General features: G+C 45.1%; 1 protein-coding gene across 1 annotated transcript; it reads right to left on the bottom strand.

Moving 5' to 3' along the window:
- Nucleotides 1-18048: 18048 nt before the first annotated feature.
- NEFL (neurofilament light chain) lies at nt 18049-23225 on the bottom strand. The gene is made up of 4 exons (XM_079773369.1): nt 22167-23225; nt 21030-21154; nt 20272-20591; nt 18049-19678 (listed from the first exon to the last, which is right to left on the bottom strand). Exons 1-4 carry the CDS (start codon nt 23208-23210, stop codon nt 19545-19547), a joined length of 1623 nt encoding a protein of 540 aa, XP_079629495.1. The 5' UTR covers nt 23211-23225; the 3' UTR covers nt 18049-19544.
- Nucleotides 23226-24758: the final 1533 nt, after the last annotated feature.

Genomic DNA, 24758 nt, shown 5'->3' with positions numbered 1-24758 from the left:
TATTGAACTGTCATGTCTATGAGAGAAACACACAAAAAAATTAATCTATAGCAAACCAAGAAGTAAAACAGTTAGATACCTTTACATTAAACTCAATTTTGCTACTTGAAGTCATAGGCTCCTGAAGGTTGAAAGAGCTTCTGTTATTAAACCCCTTTTTCATGCCTGAAAAGGAGTATCTACAGTGACAGAAAGTTTGTTTGTTATAGGGCACCCACCAAACAGCCTTTACTATTTGCAAAGCCTACTTTCTACTGTCCAAAATCTGACCACCTATAACTTTTACCCAATGTGCAAGTTCTGAGGAGTCACATAAATCCGTATTCCCTCTTCCCAGAATGGACCTTCAGAGAAGTGAATGCTTAAACCCAAATAGCTCATCGCAATAATAACAGCTGTTCATTTTGCTACAGACCAAGCACTTTGCCTGTAATAAATCATTGTATCTTCCTAAGAAGCATATGTACAGGAATTACTTTCACTGCCATTTTTTGCAGAAGTTTGGACATAAAGATTAGAACTCAGGCCTTTCTCTTGTCAGACCCACACCTTTTCTACTAGAAAATACTAGAGGACCAGTGCACGAATTGGTGCACGGTGGGGTCCAGCTAGCCCGCCTGGGGAGGGGCTGCGGAAAGGCTCCAGGGCATGTCCGGCCTGTCTCACTCAGCCCTGATAGGCCAGACCCCAGCAGCAGGCTAACCTACCAGTTGAAGCATCTACCTCCTGGTAGTGAGTGCACGTCATAGTGCCTGGTCAATTGATCGACTATCTGACCCCTGGTGGTCAGTGCACTTCATAGCGAGTAGTTGAAAGGCCTTAGCATATCATTAGCATATTACACTTTGATTGAATGGATGACCGGACACTTAGCATATTAGGCTTTTATTATATAGGATAGCAAATATGTATTCTGTATTTGTTCACCTCTGGAATGAATCCAGTCCCTATTATTAATTTTTTAGTTTATATAAGAATTAACTTCTGATAGTGTTAACTTAAAACTCACTGCTTTATAACTGGAAAAAACTTCATGTTCAACATCAGTTCTCTGAGCTATAGTCTAGTTGCCATTATCCTGTGCCTGACTGTATCTGTATTTTCTGGAATTCTCTTCACTGAATAGAATATAGTATTAAGAGTCTAACCAGTGCTTGAGATACTCCATGTCTTTATTTTTCCATTTCTCAGACTCTTAGAAAGGCAATGAGCAAATAAATGAATGTTTCTTCTACTAGTTAGTCACCTATAATACATAACTGGTTCTCTTGGGTACAGCAACATGTATCTGCCTATCATCTTTGACCAACAATTTGCACCCCGGCAATTCTAACAACCAAAGTATTTCAATTGAGTTAAAGTGATTAAGTTATTTTAATTGAGTTAGATGATTAAATTATTTCTAAGCATCAGCAATTAGACAGATTTGGACAGTTCTAATAAAGCATGCCTTGAACATAATACATTAGAAGTTTGGAGAAATTTGGATATGTCGCTTCCACAACACATCCACTATAATCTGTTACTATCATAGCTTGAGGTGCAATTTTCTTTGCTGGGCATTATTGTCCAGCTCGCGGTAATAATGACCATGTGCCTGTGAACATGTCTACCCCATTGAGTTCATTCCTTTGACATTTACAATGAGCATTATAAATAGAATCAAATCATCTGGAAAGCAGATATCCAGCTCCATTCTTCATCAGCCACCCATGAAATAGCCACCAATGTTTATAAAGTTTGTTGCTTTCTTATTGACAATTAAAAAACTGCTTTGCCTTACATTATTTGTGAGAAGTTTGCTTTTCATTCCCAGGAAGACACATGTATTTCAATATTCTCATTAAAGGATGGAAAAAATAATGCTGAGAAAGAAAAAGTGAAAGAGATCTTTCAAAGTATCTACCTCTTCCTTGCATTTGGTGGAAAGAAGCGAACTCTTACTGAAGAGAGAAGAAAGACTTGTAAAAGAATGAGAATCCATAATAAGAAAAGCATAATATGCTAATTAGAGTGGACGTCCTTCCAGGTGACCTTCGGGACCAAGCCGAGGCTGGGAGGAAAGCCCGGGTCCCAGGTGCCAGAGGGAAGCCGGTGCAGACAGCTGGGCACGTGGGGGGTGGGGGAGGAGGCCTACTCTTGCACGAATTTTGTGCAAGTCGGGCCTCTAGTAATTAATAATGTTAAAGACTTGTGCCTTACCCACATTAACATTCTCTGAAAACTCGACACTTCTTTCCATTTCCATCCTTTTGCATGACAATGGTCAGACAGACCCTTGGTTTCGAAGACCTTTGGTTCTTCCACCAAATCTTGGCAGACAACCACAACAACCTAGGAAGCACAATATAAGGTCAGAGAAATGATTTATCTACATGAGAGGAAAATCATGCATTGGTAGGACTTTTTAAAAAGAAAATATATTTTAATTTTAAAATTCTAAGTGTAACAAATATTCATTGTTGAATACTGGCATTGTAGAATATTCACCAATATCCTCACTATCTTAAATAATAATTATACTTCAGCATATCCCCAACTTTTTATATGCACAAACTTGGCTGGGACCATTCTGAAAATATCATTTAGTAACCCATCTATAATAATAAAAACATAATATGCAAATCGACCGAATGACCGAATAGCAGAACAACCATCTGGAAGACCACGCTATGACACCCACTGGCACCAGGCCAGCCAAGGCAGGTGTGATGCGATTTGTCGGGGGGCCCGCATTGCCCCACGATCACCCTGCAGAGGGAGGCCCAAGCCACCGGCCAGCAACACTGTGGTGGGTGTGCGGGCCAGCCAAGCAATCACACCCCATGCCTATCACCCACAGAGGGAGGTGACCCGTGGTGGGGGTGGGGGAGATAGCGCCACACAGATGGCAAGCAGTGGTAGCGGCGGGGCGGGGTGGGGGGAGAGGCAGGGCCAGCTTCCAGCAGCCAGGGGAAGGAAAGCCCCGATAGGCCCTGATCACTGGCCAGGCCTAGAGACCCTACCTAAGGGGTCCCAGATTGTGAGAGGGCACAGGCTGGGCTGAGGGACTCCCCCCGCCCCCGTGCTTGAATTTCGTGCACCGTGCCTCTAGTATATTGTAAATGTTTCCCACTTTATTTCAAATTCATCACCATGACTATGTATAACATGGACACTATGGACACTTGGCATTTTTCATTTGCACCATCTTTCTGCAAACAGCTCCCGCCTGTCTATGGGTACCATAAACCATTTATTCCAGTTGCTTCAATAGCTTCAAAACCATAATACTACAGCCCCAAACAATTTAGATTATGAAAATAAATGTAATGAGTTGACAATAATAATCTTTAGTGGTAGTAGTACACTTTGTCCTTTCTTGAAGACCAGGCCACCAAATCATAATCAACAGATGCTTGTTGAGCATCCAGTTCATGCAGGAGACAGGTCAGCTCTAGAACCGAATGAATTGATATTTGATTCTTCCCACTTAAATCTGAGTCAGTGTAAGCAACCTGTGGTGAGGTTGTTTTTGTTTAAAAATTGGCATTGGGCAACATAAATATCAGCAGCAAAGGTCATGACGTAGGCGAAATAGGCTTGAGAAAAACATTCAAAACTGAAAACAGTCCAAGAGAGCAAGGGAGGATCAGAAGATGCAGGAATCATTCCAGAACTAAAGAAAGAAGCCTTCAGATATCTATGAGAGATATGCAGATATACAGTAGGTCCTCGAGTTACGTCCGAGATCCGTTCCTACGGCGCGACATTACACGATTTTCGCCATGAGTGGGAACCCACCTACATAGGCACCTACGTCACTCACATGGAGCACATACACAGCAGTAATGAAGTGAAACGTAAAAAAATTTTAAAAGAGAATAATCCCTGACCTTTATTTGTGGTAAATAAGTAATAAAAAAACATAAAGCACATATGTACATAAGTCGAAATGACAGAACTTTTTTTTTCATAAATAAATGGGAGATGGCGATGTAACCACAAAACAATGTACCTCGAGTCCAACGTAACCCAAGGACTGCCTGTATATAAGAGAATCATTCCAGGTGGAAAGAACAGCAAGTGCAAAGGCTCTAAAACAAACTCTTGTTTGACATGTTTGTGGAATCACAAGGCCAGGGTGGTGGGAACAGAATGGGCTGGAGGAGGCTGGGGTCAGAAAGAGGTAAAATCCAATCAAGGAGGCCCTTGTAAGCCACAGTAAGTGTAAAGCTTTGGAGAGTAAAAGGATAGTGCAGATATATTCAGAAAAAAATCACTCTTGCTACTATGTTGAGTATAGGTTGGACAGGAGGAATTTAGGACAAAAGGACCAGTTAGGAAACTACTGTAATAATCGTGGCATGAGATTTGGGTGCCTAGAATCCAAAATAGGACATTAGCTTGGCCATGGGAAATTGTCCTTGAGACATTAAAGGGGAAATGACATCTCAATTGAGGGAAACCAGTTGTCATAAACTGTGCTCTTATTTTACCTGGAAAATATGTGGGATGCATGATATCCTAGCTCTCAGCATTGTGAGAAAAGGTGAAACACTATCAACCTTTTATAATCATTGAAATTACAAACTCAACTGTGAAGAATGAAAGGAATGAACAGATGGGGAATTTGTCCCCATATGGATAGTAGGATGGGGACGGAGGAGAAAACAAGCTTGGTCACATAGATGAAAAGTGAATATGCTGGCTGTGACAGTGTAATGTGCCATGGAGATGATGACACACTTGGGCTGCTTAATCTCCATGGGGTTATTCAGGTTTTCAAAGTGATATTCTTATTCTGATCCTTCACAATCAAGTAATTCCTGGCTGCAAAGATCTTCTTTTATTCTTCAGGGGTAATGATCAAGAATCTGATTGATCTAGAACAGCAATTTTCAACATTTTTAATGTCATGGCACATGAAAACTAATTAATAATATTCTGCAGCACACCAAAAAAAAATAGTTTTTGCCAATCTGACAAAAAATAATAGGTATAATTTTGATTGATTTACAAAAAATCATAATAATAGTAATTACCTATCCTTTTTGCTCCAAAATGACTTTTAAAAACATCAGGTGCCTACACTTCTATATAAGGATTTCTGGTACCAAGAATTAACCAATCAGATGCAATCTTATTTTACAACATGACCAATAAGATGGAACTCTATTATATGACCTATATATTGATGGTTCAAGACAGGGCATTCACATTGGACAGCTATTGTTGTGTTGACTGTTGTCGTTTTTTACTTGACAATCTAAAGGAAAAGAGATTAGTGCCCTTGAGTCAATAGTCAGGTATTGCCTGTTTTAAAAATTCTTCTGGCACACCGGTTGAAAATTGCTGCTCTAAATGGAAACAGCTGATTTTATTTCATGGTCCATTAGCCTCATGCTTCAAATCCATGTCCTGCATGCCTGTCTTGGGAGAAGGAGACTGCTACAAAAGACAGAGCTCCAGACTCCATGTTGCTGGAGTGCCAGCTCGTCCTACGAAGATGAGAGCAGAGCCTGGCCATCATCAGATTGCTCTCCATGTTGGAATGCCAGCCTCCCCTTTTCTAGGAGAAAGAGCACAATGTGAATTCTTGAGCTAGAAAGCCTGATTTACTCAACTAGTTCATTGAAATGGAAAACCAGGCAGTTAAATTCAGCTTGCTTATTTGAAAGGCAAGTATGTTAAGAGGAAGAAAATTTCAAGTGGTTTCTCAAACTGCGCAATTTTTAATTTTTATTTACATTTTTTATTGATTTCAGAGAGGAAAGGAGAGGGAGAGATAGAAACATCAATGATGAGAGAGAATCATTGATCAGCTGCCTCCTGCACACCCCCTACTGGGAATGGAACCTACAACCCGGGCATGTGCCCTGACTGGAATTGAACCATGACCTCCTGGTTCATAGGTCATACCGGCAGAGCATCAAACTGTGCATTTTTTTATAAGAACAATTTATTGTTGATCTGAAGAGCAAAAGAAGACAGATGAGGTTCACAATGCTTTGAGATTGTCTGATGTATACACTTCCTTCCAAAGCAATAGGGGATCCCTGATAGAACTATTTTATGTATTAGCTAATAAATCTTCAGTAATAAAACTAAAAATCTCAGAAAAAGAGGATGAAAAAGAGAAAGGGCGAGAAATTCCATGGTGAATGATACTGCTCTGTCCACTATTGGACCACTGTTGCTATAACTGAACATGACTAATATTCACTAACCTGCACAGTCTACCAAAATCTGGGCCATCAAAATAGAACAGAAATAACAGCATTATTTCTATAGTGTAGGTAAAATACCTGGAATCTTTGAATTTAGTTCCAGCGCTGCAACAATCAACTACTTCATGTTTGGCAAGTTCTTTACCCCTCTGAATCTCAGTTTCCTTGTATGTAAAATAAAGATTATCTTAGCTTTGGAATTCCATCATCCTATATTTTGCACTCAGAGATTTTTCTTTTTTTAATTCTCAGCTAAGGATATATTTTCCATTGATTTTTATAGAACGAGAGAGTGGGAAACATCAACTGCTTGCCTAGCTGGGGATCAATCGAGCCTGCAACTGACGTACATGCCCTTGACTGGAATCGAACCCAAGACCCTTCAGTCTGCTGGCCAATGCTCTAACCACTCAGCCAAGCTGGCAGGGCCCATGGAGATCTTCTAAAGGCTTAGAGTATTGAAGGGGAGAACTTCAAGACACTAGCAAGATTTGTATCTCAAGCATTGCACTTCCAGCACACGTATCTGACTGCAGCCTCGAGTATATCATGACAAAACCTACCCTTGATGTTGCCCTGGCTCTAAAACCTGTTGCAGCTTCCGTCTTCCCCCATTTTATTAAATGAAAACTCCATTCTTCCCGTCACTGATTAAAAACCTTGGAGTCATCCTTGACTCCACTCATTCTCCCATATCCAGTCTTTTAGCAAATTCCATCAGCTCTCTTCTACCCCACCCCACCACCCGCCAACATAATCACCCGAGAACAAATCACCGTCACTACCCACATACCTTATGTCAATAACCTCCACACTTGCCACCTTCAATCATTTTCAACAGAACAGCCAGAGCTACTCTGTACAACCCAAGTCACACGTGTCTCTGCTCTGGGGGCCCATGGACCACATTGTAAAACCGGAAGTCCTCCCCAGGTGTGCAAGACCCCATCTTCACCTACCCACCACCTCTCTGGCCTTCACTTCCCACCTGGTCCTTTTGGTTCTGGCCGTACCCGCCTCTTTATTCTGACTCCAGCCTACAAACTGTGCTCCTGCCTCAGGGCCCCGGGACTGAACGGGACTGAACGTTACCCATTGTTGTGTGGTTCCCTCCCTCACTTGTTCCAAGTCTCTGCCCAAATGTGACCTTAACAGAGAAATCTTCCCCGACCAATTAACATGAAATTGCACACTCCACACAAACGCAGCTGGTCCAGGGCCCTGGGCTGAGGAATCACCCTGAGGCCAGTGCAGGCCTGCCTGGTGCTGGCTGCCTCTCCCCATCCCTTCTCTCCAGCGACCACCCCCGCCAGAGCATCCCCACAGCCTCAGAGTCTGGCTTCTTCGCTTTAAAATTGAGTCCAGAGCTGCTTGCTCTTCAGGCCAGGCCTCAGTAGGGAGGGGCACCGCTTAGCCTGACTGCGGGCGCCCTGCCCTTTGCCAGCCTGGCCTCCGGCAGCCACCCTCGCCCAGGCTGAGCCGCCCCCCCCCCCCCCGGGCTTACAGAAAAACACCGGGGACCGAAGTTTCCCGGAGAGGGCTGCCCCCACCCCGCGCGCGCCCCGTCTTGCCGCCACGAGGACGGGAACCCAAAGCCGCGCTGCGCTTCTTGGGGGGTGCGCCGAGTCGCGCCTGCCTGGGGACCATGAGGACGCAGAGGTGCGGCGTCTGGGGCGCAAAGACTTGGAGAGAGATTCAGCAAAATGAGGATTCTGGGCGCCTCCCCCTTCTCATTCTGCGCTCCCCCCTCAAACGACTGGGCTTCCGGGTGAAAATGCTGTCCTCCCATCTGCCCTCAAGTATTTTTAAGTCTTGGAACCTGACCCTTTGCGGAGCTAGGCGTCTTAATAGCCACGGCTTTGCAGCTGCTGCATCTGTATTTTTGCAAAGATCGCTGGGGGAATGGGGGTACCAGGGCTGCGCGCGGGGGTTTTCTATCCCGGAAAGCATCCTCGGGCTCCGCCTACTTACTGCGCTGATAGAAGCAGCTTTTTAGTCCTCCCCACCACCCACCCTCAAGCTTTCCGTCTGCCCTGGTTAGATGGGGGGAAACAGCTCCGACCTGCAGCGTCGCGAGGTTGGGGTGGCGCCCAGGCAGAACAGAATGTGCAGAAAGAAACCCCAGGGGCGGCTGACAGTGGAGTCGCTACTGTAGGGGAAAAAGTGACAGCAGCCCTAGAGCATCTTTGATTTTTTCTTAAAGACTTTCATCTCAGATAGCCCATTAGATTCTCAAAGGTTTGCGAGGCTTGTTGTTTCAATTATAAGAAAGAAATGAGCACCAGACGCCTTTCTAGTGTAATCCTAACACACCATCAAACGCGCTCGGTCCTTTTTAGACTCACTCTCCACAGAGGGGCGGCCTGGGCTGTCCTGAGTCCCGAAGGGAGAAACGCAGGCCCAGGCGTCGGCTCTGAGAAGGCAAGAAAGATGCCTTCGTCTACAAATAGACCTTCGTCTCCTCAGGATGTGTTCTGCTAGTGGGTGAAAGGAGACACTTTTCTACTCGCCTTGCTGGAATTATCCCTGAGTTTGAGCAAAGCATTGTTTTCTCTGTGGGCAGGGGAACGGTGTAGGCTGCAAGGCTCCTGGCTTCTGGGACTTGATCAGCCAGATGCCTGCCTCGCCCCCTCTCAGAATACCAAGCTGAGGACAGGGGTCTAAACAACCCCCCAAATATGCCCCAAGTTGATTGCTCTGCCAGAGGAAGGCTATTTGTTTAAAGATGTTGGGTCTTGTCCCCGCCCCCCTCCCCCCACCCTTATCCCCACCGCCACCCAGGAAAAGTGCCAGGATATCGTAGACGCTGAAATCAGCTTCCAGGCCCTAGTGTCTGGAGACTGCTGAGTTGGGAGAGGGGGTGACTCTAAAGCATTTTCAGAAGTCACACTTGTTTTCTAATTCCCACTGTTCAGGTGCACCGGGGGGATGGGCCAGAACCTTGAACAAAGGGCAAACAAAACAAACTTCCTCTCTGGATCACTTCTCTTTCTCCGTGCTCCTGCTAAGTCACTGAAATGTCCCTCCAGAGGCTTGGTTCACACTCTCAGGTCACTTCCGCTGACACTTTCTCCTCCCACAAGTGCCTGGGGATGGCGGTGCTTTTACTCTCACCTCACAGTTGCCCTCTATTTCACATCTCTGACACCAGTGTTTCTGTCTGAAACTGTGTGAATGATTTGTGACTTACAGTTGAAATTTTCTGCCACATATCCTGTGTGTGTGTGAGTGTGTGTGTGTGTGTGTGTGTGTGTGTGTTAACCTTTGCAATAAAAGAGTCAGGGTTCTCCTGTAATAAATGATTAGAAACAACCAACAAATCACAATGAGCAGATCATTCTTTCCTCTCAAACCAGAGATGATTAGTTAAAACACGCATAGAGTTTTTCATATAAGTTTTCTGTTTTTAACAGTGGGCTAGATATAGAGTAAAGGGGACTATTCGTTCTGCTGCATCAAAGCATCCTGCTGGTTTTCGTTTTAATGGTCACATCAGGAAATGGCCTGTACTCCGCGTGAAATTATAAGGATGTGGGGTGGTTATAGATTGAAAGAATGGTATTTAGCGAAGAGCAAAGGGATTAATGGCCTTCAATACACAAATGAAAATGTCTTTAATAGCTACAAGAAACCTGACCCTCATCCACAGCATCTCAGGTTTTTTTAAAAGCCCTTTCATATTTAAGACTACTTGTAATCAGCATAGCTTGTGTTTATGAGAAGTGTTCCATTTAAAATCATGTGTGTACTATATCAGAACCAAAGGTATTTTAAAAAAGCTAAGGTGTCAACTGAGATGGAACTGACCACCTCGCAAAACAATAAACACTTTTATTTTTCTCTCACAACTTTCCGTAAGTCATATATTAGCCGCCACAATATTTGTCCCACTTAACTAAAACAATACATGTTTCATCTCAAATGAATTAATGCAGGAAAACTAAGACCTTGAAGTAAAGCTGTCAAGCTTTATAGAAAAAAATATGGGGATTCATATCAGGAGCTATTACAATGGTCATAATACCTGTTAAACAGAGGAATTACTAAAGGCATACTTCCATAGAAGGACAAACATGAAGTTATAACTGATATTCAAAGATATTCATTACCAAACTGTTTAGAATTTTCATGAACATTTTAAAACTTAAATTGGGATACCTAGGCAAACAAGAATGAGTACACCAATGAGAACAACAATGAAAATATTTGAAGCTGGAATTGTTTCAGAATCTCTTGAATGGATAATTGTTGTTCATAAAAATCTATATATATAAAAGCCCAGCAACTGGAATGGCAGAATGACCAGAATGACCAGTGGCTATGATGTGCACTGCAGTGCCAACCATCCTGATCAGGTCCCAATTGATCCCCTCCCCCCCAAGTCCCCCAGGCCGGCCCAGCCCACAGTCAACCCCCAACACCCCAATAGGGGGCGGGGCCGGCTGGCCAACAGCCCACAGCCCCTCCCCCACCACCAGCCCCACCTGATGGGCCCCCATTGGAGCAGGCTGGCTGGACCACACCCATGCATGAATTCCTGCACTGGGCCTTTAGTAAATAAATAAAATAAAATAAAATAAAATAAAATAAAATAAAATAAAATAAAATAAAATAAAATAAAATGAAATAAAATAAAATCCTACCTAATAATAGACAAATATGCAAATTGACCATACCTCCAACACCCCACAAGCCACGCCCACCATCCAATCAGAACGAGCATGCAAATTAACCCAAACCAAGATGGCTATAGCCACAGAGAGCAAGGTTTCCTAGGTAACAGAGGAAGCCAAGCTTTCCGCCTGCCCTGGCCAGGCCTAAGCCTCCACTCAAGCTACAAAGTTTCAATTATAGAAGGTTAATAAATTCAAACAAATGGCGGCAGAATGGAGCTTGAGAGAGCAGGCCAGGGTTGCCGCAGGCAACAGGGGAAGCAAAGCTTTCCGCACAACCTGGCTGGGCCCACCCTCTTAAGGCAACAAAGTTTCAATTATAACCCCAACAGAAATGGCTGCCAGCCTCGGAGGGAGCCCCAGGCTTGGCTCTGCTCCAGGCTACAAAGTTTCAATTGTAGAAGGAAAATAAATTCCAGATACCAGGGCCTCCCCTTGGGTTGCCAGGGGGCGTGGCCAGCCTGAAAACCACCACAGGCCCTTCGCTCAGGCCGCCCCACGCCCCAAGGGAACCCCCACCTGATCCGGGACACCCTTCAGGGCAAACCAGCTGGCCCCCACCCCTGTACCAGGCCTCTATCCTATCTAATAAAAGAGTAATATACAGATTGATCATCACTGCAACACACAATATAGCTGCCCCCATGTGGTCAAAGATCCTGCCCCCATGTGGTCACAAGATGGCCACCACAAGATGGCCAGCAGGAGAGGGCAGTTGGGAGGCACCCGGCCTGCAAGGGAGGGCAGTTGAGAAGGACCAGACCTGCAAGGGAGGGCAGTTGGAGGTGATCAATCCTGCAAGAGAGGGCAATTAGGCGTGACCAGGCCGGCAGAGGAGGGAAGTTGGGGGCAAACAGGCTGGCAGCAGAGTGGTTAGGGGGTGATCAGGCTGGCAGGCAGAAGCGGTTAGGGGCAATCAGGAAGGCAGGCAGGCAAGCAGTTGGGAGCCAGCAGTCCTGGATTGTAAGAGGAATGTCCGACTGCCCGGGCAGTCGGACATCCCTTGAGGGGTCCCATATTGGAGAGGGTACAGGCTGGGCTGAGGGACAACCCCCTTCCGTGCACGAATTTCGTGCACCGGGCCTCTAGTAAAATAAAATAAAATAAAAAAGAATCTCATGCCCACTATCTTATGGTAGCCACCAGTGGTCTTCACCATTTGTATGTGTGTCCTTTTTAGCTTCCCCTCACACTGAGTCAGCCAGGCTGATCTCTGTGACCCAGCGAATGCAGTGGTGATGACGATGTGTGACTTTCAAGGCTAGGTCATAAATGACATTGAACTTCTGCCTTGTGTTTTCGGAGGCCTTGCTCTGGGGAAGTCCAGCAGCCATGCTGTTAGAATCCTCAAGCAGCTCCGTGGAAAGGCCCACATGGAGAAGAAACTGCCAGCCATGTGGGTGAGCCACCTTGAAGTAGATTCTGAGGCCTAGTCAGGTCTTCCGATAACAGTAATCTCAGCCAACATCTAACTGCAACCTCATTAGAGACCCAGAGCTCAATTCCAACTGAGTGGCTCCCAAATCTCCCAAATCCCTGATCTGCAGAAACTAAGAAACAATGAGTGGTTGGGTTGTTTTAAGTCTCTAAGCTTTGTCTATTGTCTACGTAACAATAGAAGACTAATAAATACTACATATTAATTTGGTGAAATATTATGTAGTTATCAAAAATAAGATATTGTTTACAACTTTCCCTATTCATGCATTTATTCTGTTGGTAAAAAAAAAAAAAAAAAAAAAAAAACTACCTCAAAGCCCTGGCCAGTGTTGCTAAGTGGTTAGAGCATTGGGCCTCACACCTAAGGGTCTTGGGTTGGATTCCTGGTCAAGGACACATAGCTAGGTTGCTGATTCAATCCCCAGATCCAGTCAGGGCACAGGCAGGAGGCAACCAATCCACGTGTCTCTCTCACATTGATGTTTCTCTTTCTCTCCACCCTCCCGCCTCCCCTTCCACTCTCTCTAAAAATAAATGGAAAAAATGTCCTCCAATGAGGATTACTAAAACAAAAAAAACAAACAAAAAGACCTCAAAAATGTCCTAAATCACACCACATCATGCCCTTTCTACTGCTTCTGCCCTTTTCTAAATCACCATACCATCTTCTCTTACCAGGACTAAAGCAGCCTTTTAGTTAGTCTCTCTACTTTGATTCTTGCTTCTCTAAAGTCTATTCTCTACACCAGAGTGGTCATTATAAAACAGAAATCAGATCATGAACCCTTCTTCCACTTAACCCCTTCAAAAGTTTTTAATTGCACACGAAATAAAATCTAAACTCCTTTATCTCCAAGCCCCTGCATAATCTGGCTTTGCCTGCCTCTCCCAACCCTACTTCTTACACTGTCTAATAAATACTTTTTTGTTGTTGTCAATCCTCACCTGAGAATATTTTCCACTGGTTTTCTTTAGAGAGAGTGGAAGCGAGGGAGTGGAGGAGAGACAGAGAGAGAGAAAAAAAAAACATCAATGTGAGAAAGACACATCGATTGATTGCCTCCAGCACGGATCCAGACCAAGGCCAGAGATCAAACCTGCAACCCAGCCAGGTATGTGCCCTTGACCAGGAATTAAACCTATGACACTTCGGTGCAAGGGCCAATGCTCTAATCACTGAGCCACACTACCCAGGACCTAATAAATATTCTTAATATTCACCAATGGACTTCAGGCATTTGAGGTGAAGAGTGTCGAACAAGTCAAGTTTTTGCACTTGCTGTTCCCTCTATCTGGAACACTCTTTCTCCAGGTCATGGCACATCTGGCTTAGATCTCATGTCACCAACCTACTGACTTGTTTATTTGTTCTCTGCCTGTTTACACACACACACACACACACACACACACACACACACAAACACACACAGTGCTTGGCAGGTACTAAAGAAAAATATATAAATAAAAATAATAGTAGTTGAAATGGGGAAATATGATATTTTTTTCCTTTTTAGTTTTTTTTTAAATACAGTATTGTTTCATTTAACAACAACAACAAAAAAAACTCTCCATATACAAATAATTATCTATGTTGAAGTGGAATTAAAAAGCTACCAATAGTTACTTTCTGGGGCTGCTGAAAATTTCTTTCTTCTCATGATGCTGTATCTTTTGGCTTTTTTGCTCTCATATAAGCCTCTTTAGTAGGAATCTTCTAGAGGACCTTAAACTGAAGCTGGCCCTGGCTGCCTGGCTTGTGTAACTCACTACACTCGATTCTGCTGGACATTTTGCCAAGAGGACAACATCCTGAATGCTCCATTGAGGGCCCCTTTCAAAAACAGGCACACCTCAGAGGCATTTGGGTTGGATTCCAAAACACCTCAACAAGGCGAATATCGCAGTAAAGCTAACCACACAAATTTTTGGTTTCTCAGTGTATAAAAGTTATGTTTACACTAGACTATAGTCTATTAAGTGGGCAATAGCATTATGTTTAAAACATGTGCATACCTTAATTAAAAATACTTTATTGCTAAAACATTCTAACCACGTGAGCCTTTAGGAAGTTGTAATCTTTTTGCTGGTGGAGAGTGCTACCTCCAATGTGTGAAAAATGAAATATCTGTGAAGCAGAATAAAATGAAGTATGCCTGGGTGAATAATGTCTGGGCCAATTCTGACACCTCACACTCTGTCCCCCAGGGAGAAAGATGAACTTCTCCATCCTGTCTATGTTTATGAAAGATTCTCATAAATATTAAAACTCGCTATCCTAGAAACATTTATTAAGATGCCCTAAACAGCCCTGGCCTATGTGGCTCAATTGATTGGGTGTTATCTTGTGCACCGAAAAGTTGCCGGTTCTATTCCCAGCCAGGGCACATGCCCGGGTTTCAGGCTCAATCTCTGGTAGGGGACATGCAAGAGGCCACCGATCAATTTTTTGTTCTCACATTGATTTTTTTCTCTCTCTCCCTCTCCCTTCTGCTCTCTCTGAAAATCAATAAAAAATATTTTTTTAAAAAGATGCCTTAAACACAAGGCATTTTGTTGGGTGTTGTGGAGGGAAACAAAGGCATTTATTTATTTACTCATTTATTTCTTTTTATTATTTTCTTAAAAATGTATTTTTATTAATTTCAGAGAGGAAGGGAGAGGCAGAGAGCAATAGAAACATCAATGATGAGAGAGAATCCTTAATTGGCTGCCTCCTGCATGTCCCCTACTGGGGATCGAGCCAGCAACCCCGGCATATGCCCTTGACCGGAATTGAACCAGGGACCCTTCAGTCCGCAGGCCGATGCTCTATCCACTGAGCCAAACCTGCTAGGGTCATTTATTCATTTAATCAACCCTTTCCCAAAATGATTTAAAATAGTTTATGACAAAAAGGCATGCAAGAAGGAGGAGGAGAAGGAAGAAGTAAGATGTAAAGGAAGACCAGAAGGAGGAAAAGGAGAAGGAGAAACAATTGAGAACTAATTAAATGTAAGTAAAACTAGAAAATTGTGACCAGATAGAAGAATAACACCAGGGCAACCGACATCCTGAAGTGGGATAATCCTTGAAGGTAAACGTTAAATTTATCTCTGTTTGTAAAACTGGCTCTTGCCTTCCAACAGCTTAAAATTAGACAGAGGGATAAAGACACGGACATAAGTGATTAAAGGGATTAAAGAAGAGCTGGAGCACACTAAGTAACTGCAAGGGAACACTGTGAATGTAAACTATGCCCCTTGGATGGTATAAGGATTATGTTGTAGAAATGCCAATAGTTGTGTGAAAACTCCCCGGCCAATGTGACAACACATGCCTGTGAAAATAAGCTCTGATTCCATGAGGGTGCCTCCCAGCGTGGACTGCAAAGGCAACAGCGGGCTGGACCAGCTAAGGGCATGGACTTTAACGCCAGAATGTGAGGTTTAACTGTCAGCCCTGCCACAAACTACCTGTCGACCTTAGCCAAGTTACCTACCCTTGATTCCTCATATGTAAAATGAAGATGGTAATCATACTGGACTGATAACATTGCTGTATCAGAGGAATTCAGTTAATACATATAATGCACTTAGATCAGTGCCTGGGACACAGCAACTATTCTGACAGCACTAGAATATCCATGGGGGTGTGGGGGGAATGAATCAAATCAGTTCCTTATCAACTTAATGCTGGAAATGTAACTTGACACTAAGTTAATAATTCCCTTTATGTGATGAATTTTAGTGTGAACATAATAGTTAGGTGCATATTTCCCAGTCAGCCATTTACCCCCAGCTTGTAAAAGATTTTCAGGAAATTTTGAATCATGACTCTAGGAAGGATCTGAGACATCAACTGCCAAACCCTTTATGTAGCTAAGACGGTCAAGGTCAGAGTGGGGGTCCAGGCCAGAGTGGTGGGGGTGGGATGGGACTGGCCAGTGCTCCATTACCAACAATGCTAGAATCCAGAGCAGACGCCTGATTCTTTCTTCTCTGCTCTTCCCACCAGGTGTCGACTAGACTAGGACTGATTATTGACTACTCTTGGCTTTCTAGTCATCTCAAAGGCATTTTAATCTGTTAAGAATTTTTAGTTCAATCAATATTTATTGTGCTCTCCTATGGTAGGAACTGTGCGAGATGCTAGGGGCTAAATGGTGAGCAGGAGGTCAGATGGCCATACTTCTGAAGACCGCACCATAGCAGGGGATGCAGACGCTTATGAAAAGATCATAAAAATGGATGCTGATTGCAGGTGTGTAAAAGTCTACAAAGTCTACATGATCTGGAGGACATATTTAATAGAGGAATTTGGCCCAGTCAGGAAAGGTTTCCCCAAGAGAATGACAGCTAAGCCTAAATATGGGCAAGGTTGAGGGAAGGAAAGATAAGGCAAGTGCTCCAGACAGATAAATCAGCAAAAACCCTATGGCTGGTAGGAGAACAGAGAGCCAGGGCACAGGAGCTGCGGAGTTGAGGAGAACGAATGCTCATAGGAGGAGGTCAGAGAAGTAGTTCAGGGTCAGGGTTATGCAGGCCTTGAATATCACCTTAAAGAGTTTGGTTTCTATCTATACTAATAAAAGGGTAATATGCAAATTGGTCAGGACGCCCTCACAGTAACAACCGAACAGCAGGCTGCATGGGGTGACAAGGCCGACAGGGGGGTTAATGAGAGACAACCAAACAACTGAACAGCAGGCTGCATGGGGCGACCAGGCTAGTGGGGGGGGGGGTTAGTGAGGGACAACCAAACGACCAACAACCAAACAGCAGGCTGTGTGGGGCAACCAGGTCGGTAGGGAGGGCAGTGAGGGGCAACCAGGTCGGCAGGGGGGGGGGGCAGTTGGCGGCAATCAGTCTGGCAGAGGGGGGCAGTGAGGGGTGACCAGGCCAGCAGGGAGGACAGTTGGGGGTGATCAGGCTGGCAGGGTGGGTATAAGGGGCAACCAGGCTGGCAGAGGGGGGCAGTGAGAGGTGACCAGGCCAGTGGACATCCCCCAAGGGGTCCGGGATTGGAGAGGGTGCAGGCTGGGCTAAGGGGACACCTCCCCCCCCGTGCACAAATTTTGTGCACCAGGCCTCTAGTATTAAAATAAATGGGAACTTATTAGAGGGTATGGCATGGTCAAGTTTTTCTTTTAGAAAGATTAGATTACCTTAGTGTGCTGATTGAAGGAGGCAAAGCATAGACACTGAGAGGTCCCTTAGGGTAGTGCCAGTGGAAATGGAGAAATGGAGATGGATTCAGGATATGTAGACAGTAAAATCAATAGGGCTCTGACTAGACTAAAGGAACTGGAGGAGAGAAAATGGAGAGTATGATGTCATGCCCAGTCTCTGGTTTGCAGAATTGGAGGACTGGGGACTGGTGGCATTAACTGGAATGCTGGCAGAGAACTGGAGTTTAGGAGGGAGCAGAAGGGAGAGTGGTACTAACCAAGAACCAAATTAGAGGGGGAAAATTTTTTTAAAACTTCAAAGCCATTTAGTTTAGGTTTTTCAGTATTTTATTATGGCACACAGGATTGAGTATGGTACAGTATTCTTACTTCAAGTAATTCTTAAGCCAACCAGCTGTTTCCATTTGGCTAAAGTTACTTTTTTACATGTAATTTGCATCTCTCAGATTTACCATGTACAGCATCCCATGTTTAATGAACATACATGTGAAAAGCTTGGTTTCTGAGGTGACTCCTAGTCTTTACAGAAGCCGGTGTACTGAGAATCTTCATGGGTTCATATCCATAGCATCACGGCAGATAAAGCAATATATTCTACCTATTATTTGGCAACATGTATGTAACTAGAAGTAGGTAATGAAATGAGAAGGGATCAGATAACTTTAAAAGGAGACCACTTTGCTTTCAGGTTAAATTCATTACTTTTAAAAGTTGTCTAAAGAACAAATTCAACAAAATTAGCTGACAAAGCATTTGTGTAAGAACAGAAGCAGAACAGCAGATACTCAATAATTTAATCAACATTCCACATCAAGTGCAAGTGCAAGAGCTTTCATAACTTTGCAGCGGACGGAGGACAAGTGAGGTGTGTATGTGATGCGGTGTCCAACCAGTTAGAGCTATCATTGAAATGGTGACTCATAACAATTTCATTATCTGTATCTGTAGTTTTTTAAAGTTTTAAAAGGGGTGGCATTAAAGGCTATTTACTTGAGGCAACAGAATTAAGCTAGCAACACACTGAATCATGAGCTCAGGATTGCAGGCAACATGTTTGCAATGATAATATCAAAATAACTTTTGATATTTTTATTCTGTCCAAATTTAGACATTGATAAAACATTACTCCTTTTGATTCTATCATTTACTTGGTCTTTCAACTTCTTCCCATATTTAGACTATCCATTTTAATGTGGTTATAATGATGGACAGGCAAGATTCATATTCTCTCTAAATTGCATTTTTATTATATAGTATTAAGTTACCTGTTTACCATAAACAGTATACTTATCACATAACTTCAGAATTGCCTCCAAGAAAGTCATTCCCAACATTATACAGTACATTTTATGGGGGCAAAAGTAGTTTGCTATTGATAAAAGGAAAAGAATCCCAAAGACTCCTATTTGTTCAAGTTCATTATCAGTAAAAATTTTGAGGGGAGAGATTTCATGAATGATCATGACCTAACTCTATCCCTCAGAATGACCAATTAAAGGGCAAAAACACATTTTGACTTAAAAAATGGAGGTCAATAGTCTACTTGTATATGGCGTATATTGATGCCTTCTGTAAGATAGTTTAATTAAGTCAATAATCACAGCAAAAAATGTCATTCAGTGTAACTTTATTTACTGTTTATTGCACATGATTTGAGGTCTTTAATTTCTAACCACCAAAGATTCAAAGGACTATTTTTTCCATGAAGTTTAACATTAACATTAGTGAATTCATGTATTCATGTGTTTTTATTGTAAACGTCTGAATTATTCACATTGCCATAGATCCTGAACTCATAAGCGTGGACCATGCACAGGCTGGCAGCAAGCCAGGAAGCCACTCTGCAAGCAAACAGATACTCTGCATAAGGAGAAAAGTCATAGCACAACATTTAATGTCCAACCTGAGTCACCTCAGAATGTTACATATATTGACTTCTTAATTCATATAGTATCGGGAACTCAACTGCTTGGTTGGTGATGGGGTTGACCTGGTTTCGGGAGGATTATTCCTGAAATAATTAAGGAAAGGATGGGGGCGGGGGGGGGGGGGGCCTCAATCTTTCTTCTTGGTTGCTTGCTCCTCCCCAGCACCTTCATCTTTCTTCTCGTCCTCAGCTTCTTGGGCATCTTCTCCTTCACCTTCACCTCCTTCTTCCTCCTTTGCGTCCTCAAATTCTTCCTTGGCACCTTTAACATTAAGAAAAGTACAAATTCCAAATCCAGGGTAAAGTCCAGGCCAAATATATCTGCTCAGGTATTGGGGGAAATCATAAAGGTCAGAATGCTCCCAACCACCTCTCGGCTCTACTCTCCCAAAATACACGCAGCTGACAGTGCCTGACAGGAATGCTTTGCCCCTGAACACATATTGAAATAGAGTGAGATTACTTCTAGGTACTGGAAGCTCTCCAGGATTTCAGGATTTCTTTTATTATTATGCTTAGTGTTTAGTTTTGTTCTTTAGGACACCAAACTGCTGTGGTCAAGGAATATATTTTCAAATGTTTAGTAGGAATGAAGAGACCAGGAGTAGGCTATTTCTAAATGTTATTTTCAAAAAAAACTACCAAGCTAAGCAGAGTTGTGTATGTCTGGGAAGATAGCCAATTTGAGAAATCAGGTGCTTACTAAAGGATAAATGTATCATTTAACATCCTAAACTCATATATGAATGGAACTTCCTTGGAATAAGCAAGGCTTCATTTATCTTATTCATGTCCTAACAAATACCCATGCTCAGTTTGCACTTGAAGTTGTACGGTTGTTTTTTTAAATCATACCTTCTTCCTCTTCCTCTCCTTCCTCTTCCTCAGCCTCTTCCTTCTCCTTCTCCTCCTCTTCAGCTTCTCCTTCAGAGGGGGGTTCATCCTTAGCTTCCTCAGCTTTTGCAGCCTCAATGGTCTCCTCTACCTCGATCTGCTCCTCCTGGACGTGGCTGGTGTAGTAAGAAGGGAAGGAGCGAGCGGACATCAAGTAGGAGCTGGTCTGTAAACCACCGTAGGCAGATCGGCCAAAGACCTGGGAACTCTGGGAGTAGCCGCTGGCTATGCTTCCCACGCTGGTGAAACTGAGCCGGGTCTCCTCACCTTCCAAGAGTTTCCTAGGGAGGCAGGGGCAGGATGGGGTTAACAAACATGAACACAGAAAATGTGCTGAGCAACTTGCTCTGAGCCCACCACTCATCCCCTTCGCTTAATGCCACACGTTTAAAGGCACATGCAAGCAGGAGCAGGGGTGGAAATTTCTAAACCTAACACCTGGAGATGTTGTGAAAGAGACCAGAACAGAAATAACAACACACATTTTAAACATCTTTTAAAATAGTCCTGTTAGATTTAGAATATAACGGGAAGCTGGAGACAGGACTCCTTCTTACAGGGATAAATTCTTATATACTTGTCTAATACCTTCTTGGAAAAAGCCAAAAAGCAAACAATTATCTCAAGGACTGTTCTTGAAGGTTTCTGATGCAACATAAGTGAAATCTGATTTTCTTGCTGAGGCTGAATGGCTGCGGCCTTTGTGCCTCAGTGTTTACCTGTAAGCTGCAATCTCAATGTCCAAAGCCATCTTCACATTGAGGAGGTCCTGGTATTCTTTTAAGTACCGTGCCATTTCACTCTTTGTAGTTCTCAACTCATTTTCTAATTTGTTGATTGTGTCCTGTTGGAAGACAAAAAAGAAAGGAAATCCAAGCATACCTCCCTACCACTATCATTTTACTTGTAGTGTAGCTGCAAAGGCCTGAGTTTAATTAGACTCAAAGTGCACACCTTAAGAAAAATCCCCCTAAATCAACTGCCTTTTCTGTTTAACCTTTCCTTCCTTGCAAAAAAATAAAAAATCAGCTTCATGAAACATGAGATGACAAAAAAAAATTTTTTTTAATGATCAAAAATTATTTGATGGAAAAAAAACATTTTTTGTTTTCTTTAATTATGTCTATGATCATCATAAAATGCCTTCAAGGAACTAAACTGATTTTTTTTTTAAACTTTGTCTCTCATTCAGTGGTTAACTTTACCCAGGTCACATTCAAGAAATACACTTATTTATAGGAGAAAGAAATAGGTTGATAAAAAAATTATTTTATCTAAAATATTTTCTGTGTTGCTACATGATTTTTTCCTCCTCCCTAGAAGATGAAGATATTTAAAAAAAAAGGCTTACTGTGAATATCATTTCCTATTACAGTTTTGAGTATTCCTATCTACCTGCTAAGTTAAGTTAAAGGAGTGATGGGTAAAACTAATCAGAAGCATGCTGGTTGGTCACAGGTATTTGTCAAATCAAATGGTCCAATCCTCGATGCAGAGCAACTTGTGGCTAATGCAGGACAATAGAGGGGCAGGCCAGAGGCAACGCCCAGCTGCCACCCCCACTCCTTCTCCCACCCCACCCAGCATCCTGCAGGGCTGGGCAGCTTTAATGCGGAACTTTGATTCCATTGCACCAAGCACAACTTCCCCGACCGACCGCAGAGTCGCCCCCGCCCCCGGCCCCCGCCCTCCAAGTGCCCCACCCCTCCCAGACAGTCCAAGAAACCAAGTCCTGTGCCCCTAATACTGCATGCAGAGGCCTCATCTCTGGTCTCCACTTTGGGGGCGCGCCCTCCCCCTCCCCCATGTCCCCATCCTCGATTGTGCAAGCCCTCGCGTTTTGCCCAGCGCCATACCTGCATGGCACTGATGTCGGCGTTCTGCTTGTCCTCCAGCTCTTGCAGCTGCTTTTCCAGCGCTTCGTTCATGCCCCGGCATGCTTCGATCTCCAGGGTCTTGGCCTTGAGCAGGCGGCGGCTCTCGGACACCTCGTCCTTGGCGGCGCGCACCGCGTCGGTGTTCTTGGCAGCGCTCTCGGTGAGCACGGTGAAGCGGCTCTTGAACCATTCTTCGGCATTCTGCATGTTCTTGGCAGCCAGCTTCTCGTACTGGGCGCGGATGTCCTTGAGCGCGGCGGAGAGGTCGGGCTTGGAGGACACGTCCATCTCCACGGAGATCTGGGCGTACTGGATCTGCGCCTGCAGCTCGGCGATCTCCTCTTCGTGCACCTTCTTCAGAAAGGCGATTTCGTCCATCAGGCTGTCGATGCGCTTTTCCAGCTCGGCGCGGGCCAGAGCCGCCTCGTCGGCACCTTTGCGCGCCTCCATCAGCCGGCCCTCGGCGTCCTCGCGGTTCAGCACCTCTTCCTCGTAGCGCGCCTGCAGGTTGCGCAGCGTCTCCTCCAGCCCCTCTCGCTCGCCCTGCAGCGCCTGCTTCTCGTTGGTGGCGTCTTCCGCCGCCAGGCGCAGGTCGCGGATCTCCTGCTCGTACAGCGCCCGGAAGCGCGACGGCTCCGAGTGCTTCTGCCGCAGCACCAGCAGCTCGGCCTCCAGCACCTTGTTCTGCTGCTCCAGCTCGTGCACGCGCTCGATGAAGCTGGCGAAGCGGTCGTTGAGGTCCTGCAGCTGCGCCTTCTCCTGCGTGCGGATCGACTTGAGGTCGTTGCTGATGGCGGCCACCTGGCTCAGGTCGAGGCTCTCGAGACTGGGCATCAGGGAGCCGGAGCTGGACGAGTAGCTGCGGCGCACGGACAGCGAGGAGACGGGCGCCGAGTAGCTGGAGTACGCGGAGCGCGCGGTGCTGTAGCCGCTGCGCACGCTGGAGATGTGCACCCGGGGCGTCTCCACGTAGCGCCGCTTGTAGGAGGTCGAGTAGTACGGCTCGTAGCTGAAGGAACTCATCGCGGCGGTCGGGGCTCCTCCGCCGGCGGCAGAGACGGGGGTCCTACGGAGAAAGAAGAACGGGGGAGGGAGGGTGGAGGGAGGATGGATGGCTGTGTGCGGCTCGGCGCGGTCCTGCCACCCCTATTTATACTCGGCGAGGATTCTGACGCAGCCGCGATCGATGCCCGCGCCGCCGGGTGGGGGCAGCGCTGCTGCAGCCGGGCGGATTCTGCGCAAAAGGAAGGCGGGGGCGAGCGCCGGGCCGCGGGGGTGCGGCGGCTCGTCCTCTCCCACTTTTCTCTGAGGCCTCCTGTGTTCTCCGAGACCCCCGCACCCCCTCACTCATTTCCTTTTCCTCCCCCCGCCCCCAGCGCATCCCACTTCTCCTTTGATCTCGTATCACCTAGATTCTAAGGTGTCCCCAATAACAAGTTCTCCCTTCCTGCTGTCCAGATCGCGGTACCTCGGACACAACCTCTCCCCCCTAACTCGCCCCTTCCCCACCGGGGGCCTCCGTCATCGCCCCCCTTGGTGCATATGGTGACACTCTAGGGCCCTGGAGATACAAGTGACCGCCTGAGGCTGCAGGTCTGCGGCAAGTATGGAGGAAAGTTTTCTCTCTTTGTAGCTGCTTCTGGCACCTGCTTTAATGTCTCTCGCTCTCTCCTGGTTGTTGTTCTGGAACGCGCTGCTTAACACTCATTACACTGCGGCACTGCAGGTGTTGACTTGAGCATTTCTAAAGCTTTAGTGAATGTCAGCCTTTCAGTGTTCCTAGATTTTCTCGTTTCTTTCTGAGGCATGAAGCCTCCGTGGCGTGTCGCGTGTAGGGAGAGGAGAGCCGGCCGAGAATGGTTTGAAGCTAACCGGGGTGGAAATGGACTGCAAAGGCAGCGGTCAGCTCCTGGGCGCATCCTGCCTCTTCCTCAAGCTAAATTCCTGCTTGACATTCCCAACCCCGTCACGTTAAAAGTCCCTTTCCCTCTTTTTTTGCACCTGTGTAGCACCCAACCTGATGATTTCAAGCAGCCGTGCAGGTGGCTGGCTGAGAGGGAAGCGGCTGCTGCCAGCCCGGAGCCCCAGGGAGAACTCAGATCCGAGATGTCTCGTTCTTGGGCGGACAGGAAACAGCTGCATGAATCTTTACCCCCGATTCACTCAAATAAACAGGGAACACATACAGTCAGGAATCCATGGGATTCCTTTAAGAAACACCCAGGTACCTGGAACAGCGGCGCCCTGCACCATGATACTGTCCTGCAGCCTTCAGGGCATATTTACACGTTATGTTAGGGAGTCCCTCGCTTTCATGCGCGGATCTCAGACATTTGCGTAGGACACCTAACATTTTTCTAAGCAAGCGTTTAATTTTTATATTTTTATTTTATTTGTGTAAGAGTGGCATTGGATGTGCAACTTACTGTAGTTGTTGCTGCTGCTGCTGCTGCTGCTTTAAGAGGCAAACTAAGGGGAAACATTGTAACCGTTTTTCAAATAGAGAAGCCAGAAGCTTTCCGGGTGAGGCTGAGAAGGTGGGGTACTTGCAGCCAACACCACAGTTGCCTG

This window comes from Cnephaeus nilssonii (genome assembly GCF_951640355.1).
Source record: "Cnephaeus nilssonii genome assembly, chromosome: 5".
Lineage (NCBI taxonomy): Eukaryota > Metazoa > Chordata > Mammalia > Chiroptera > Vespertilionidae > Cnephaeus > Cnephaeus nilssonii.
This window is presented reverse-complemented; position numbering and strand designations above follow the sequence as displayed.

Bases quoted from the DNA above. Each gene is read 5' to 3' on its own strand.
- NEFL (XM_079773369.1), bottom strand. From the start codon at position 23,210: ATGAGTTCCTTCAGCTACGAGCCGTACTACTCGACCTCCTACAAGCGG. The intron at 21,155-22,166 runs GTATGGCGCTGG...GTCTTCCAACAG, and splicing joins CCGACATCAGTGCCATGCAG to GACACAATCAACAAATTAGA. The intron at 19,679-20,271 runs GTATGATTTAAA...TTAATGTTAAAG, and splicing joins AGGAGAGGAAGAGGAAGAAG to GTGCCAAGGAAGAATTTGAG.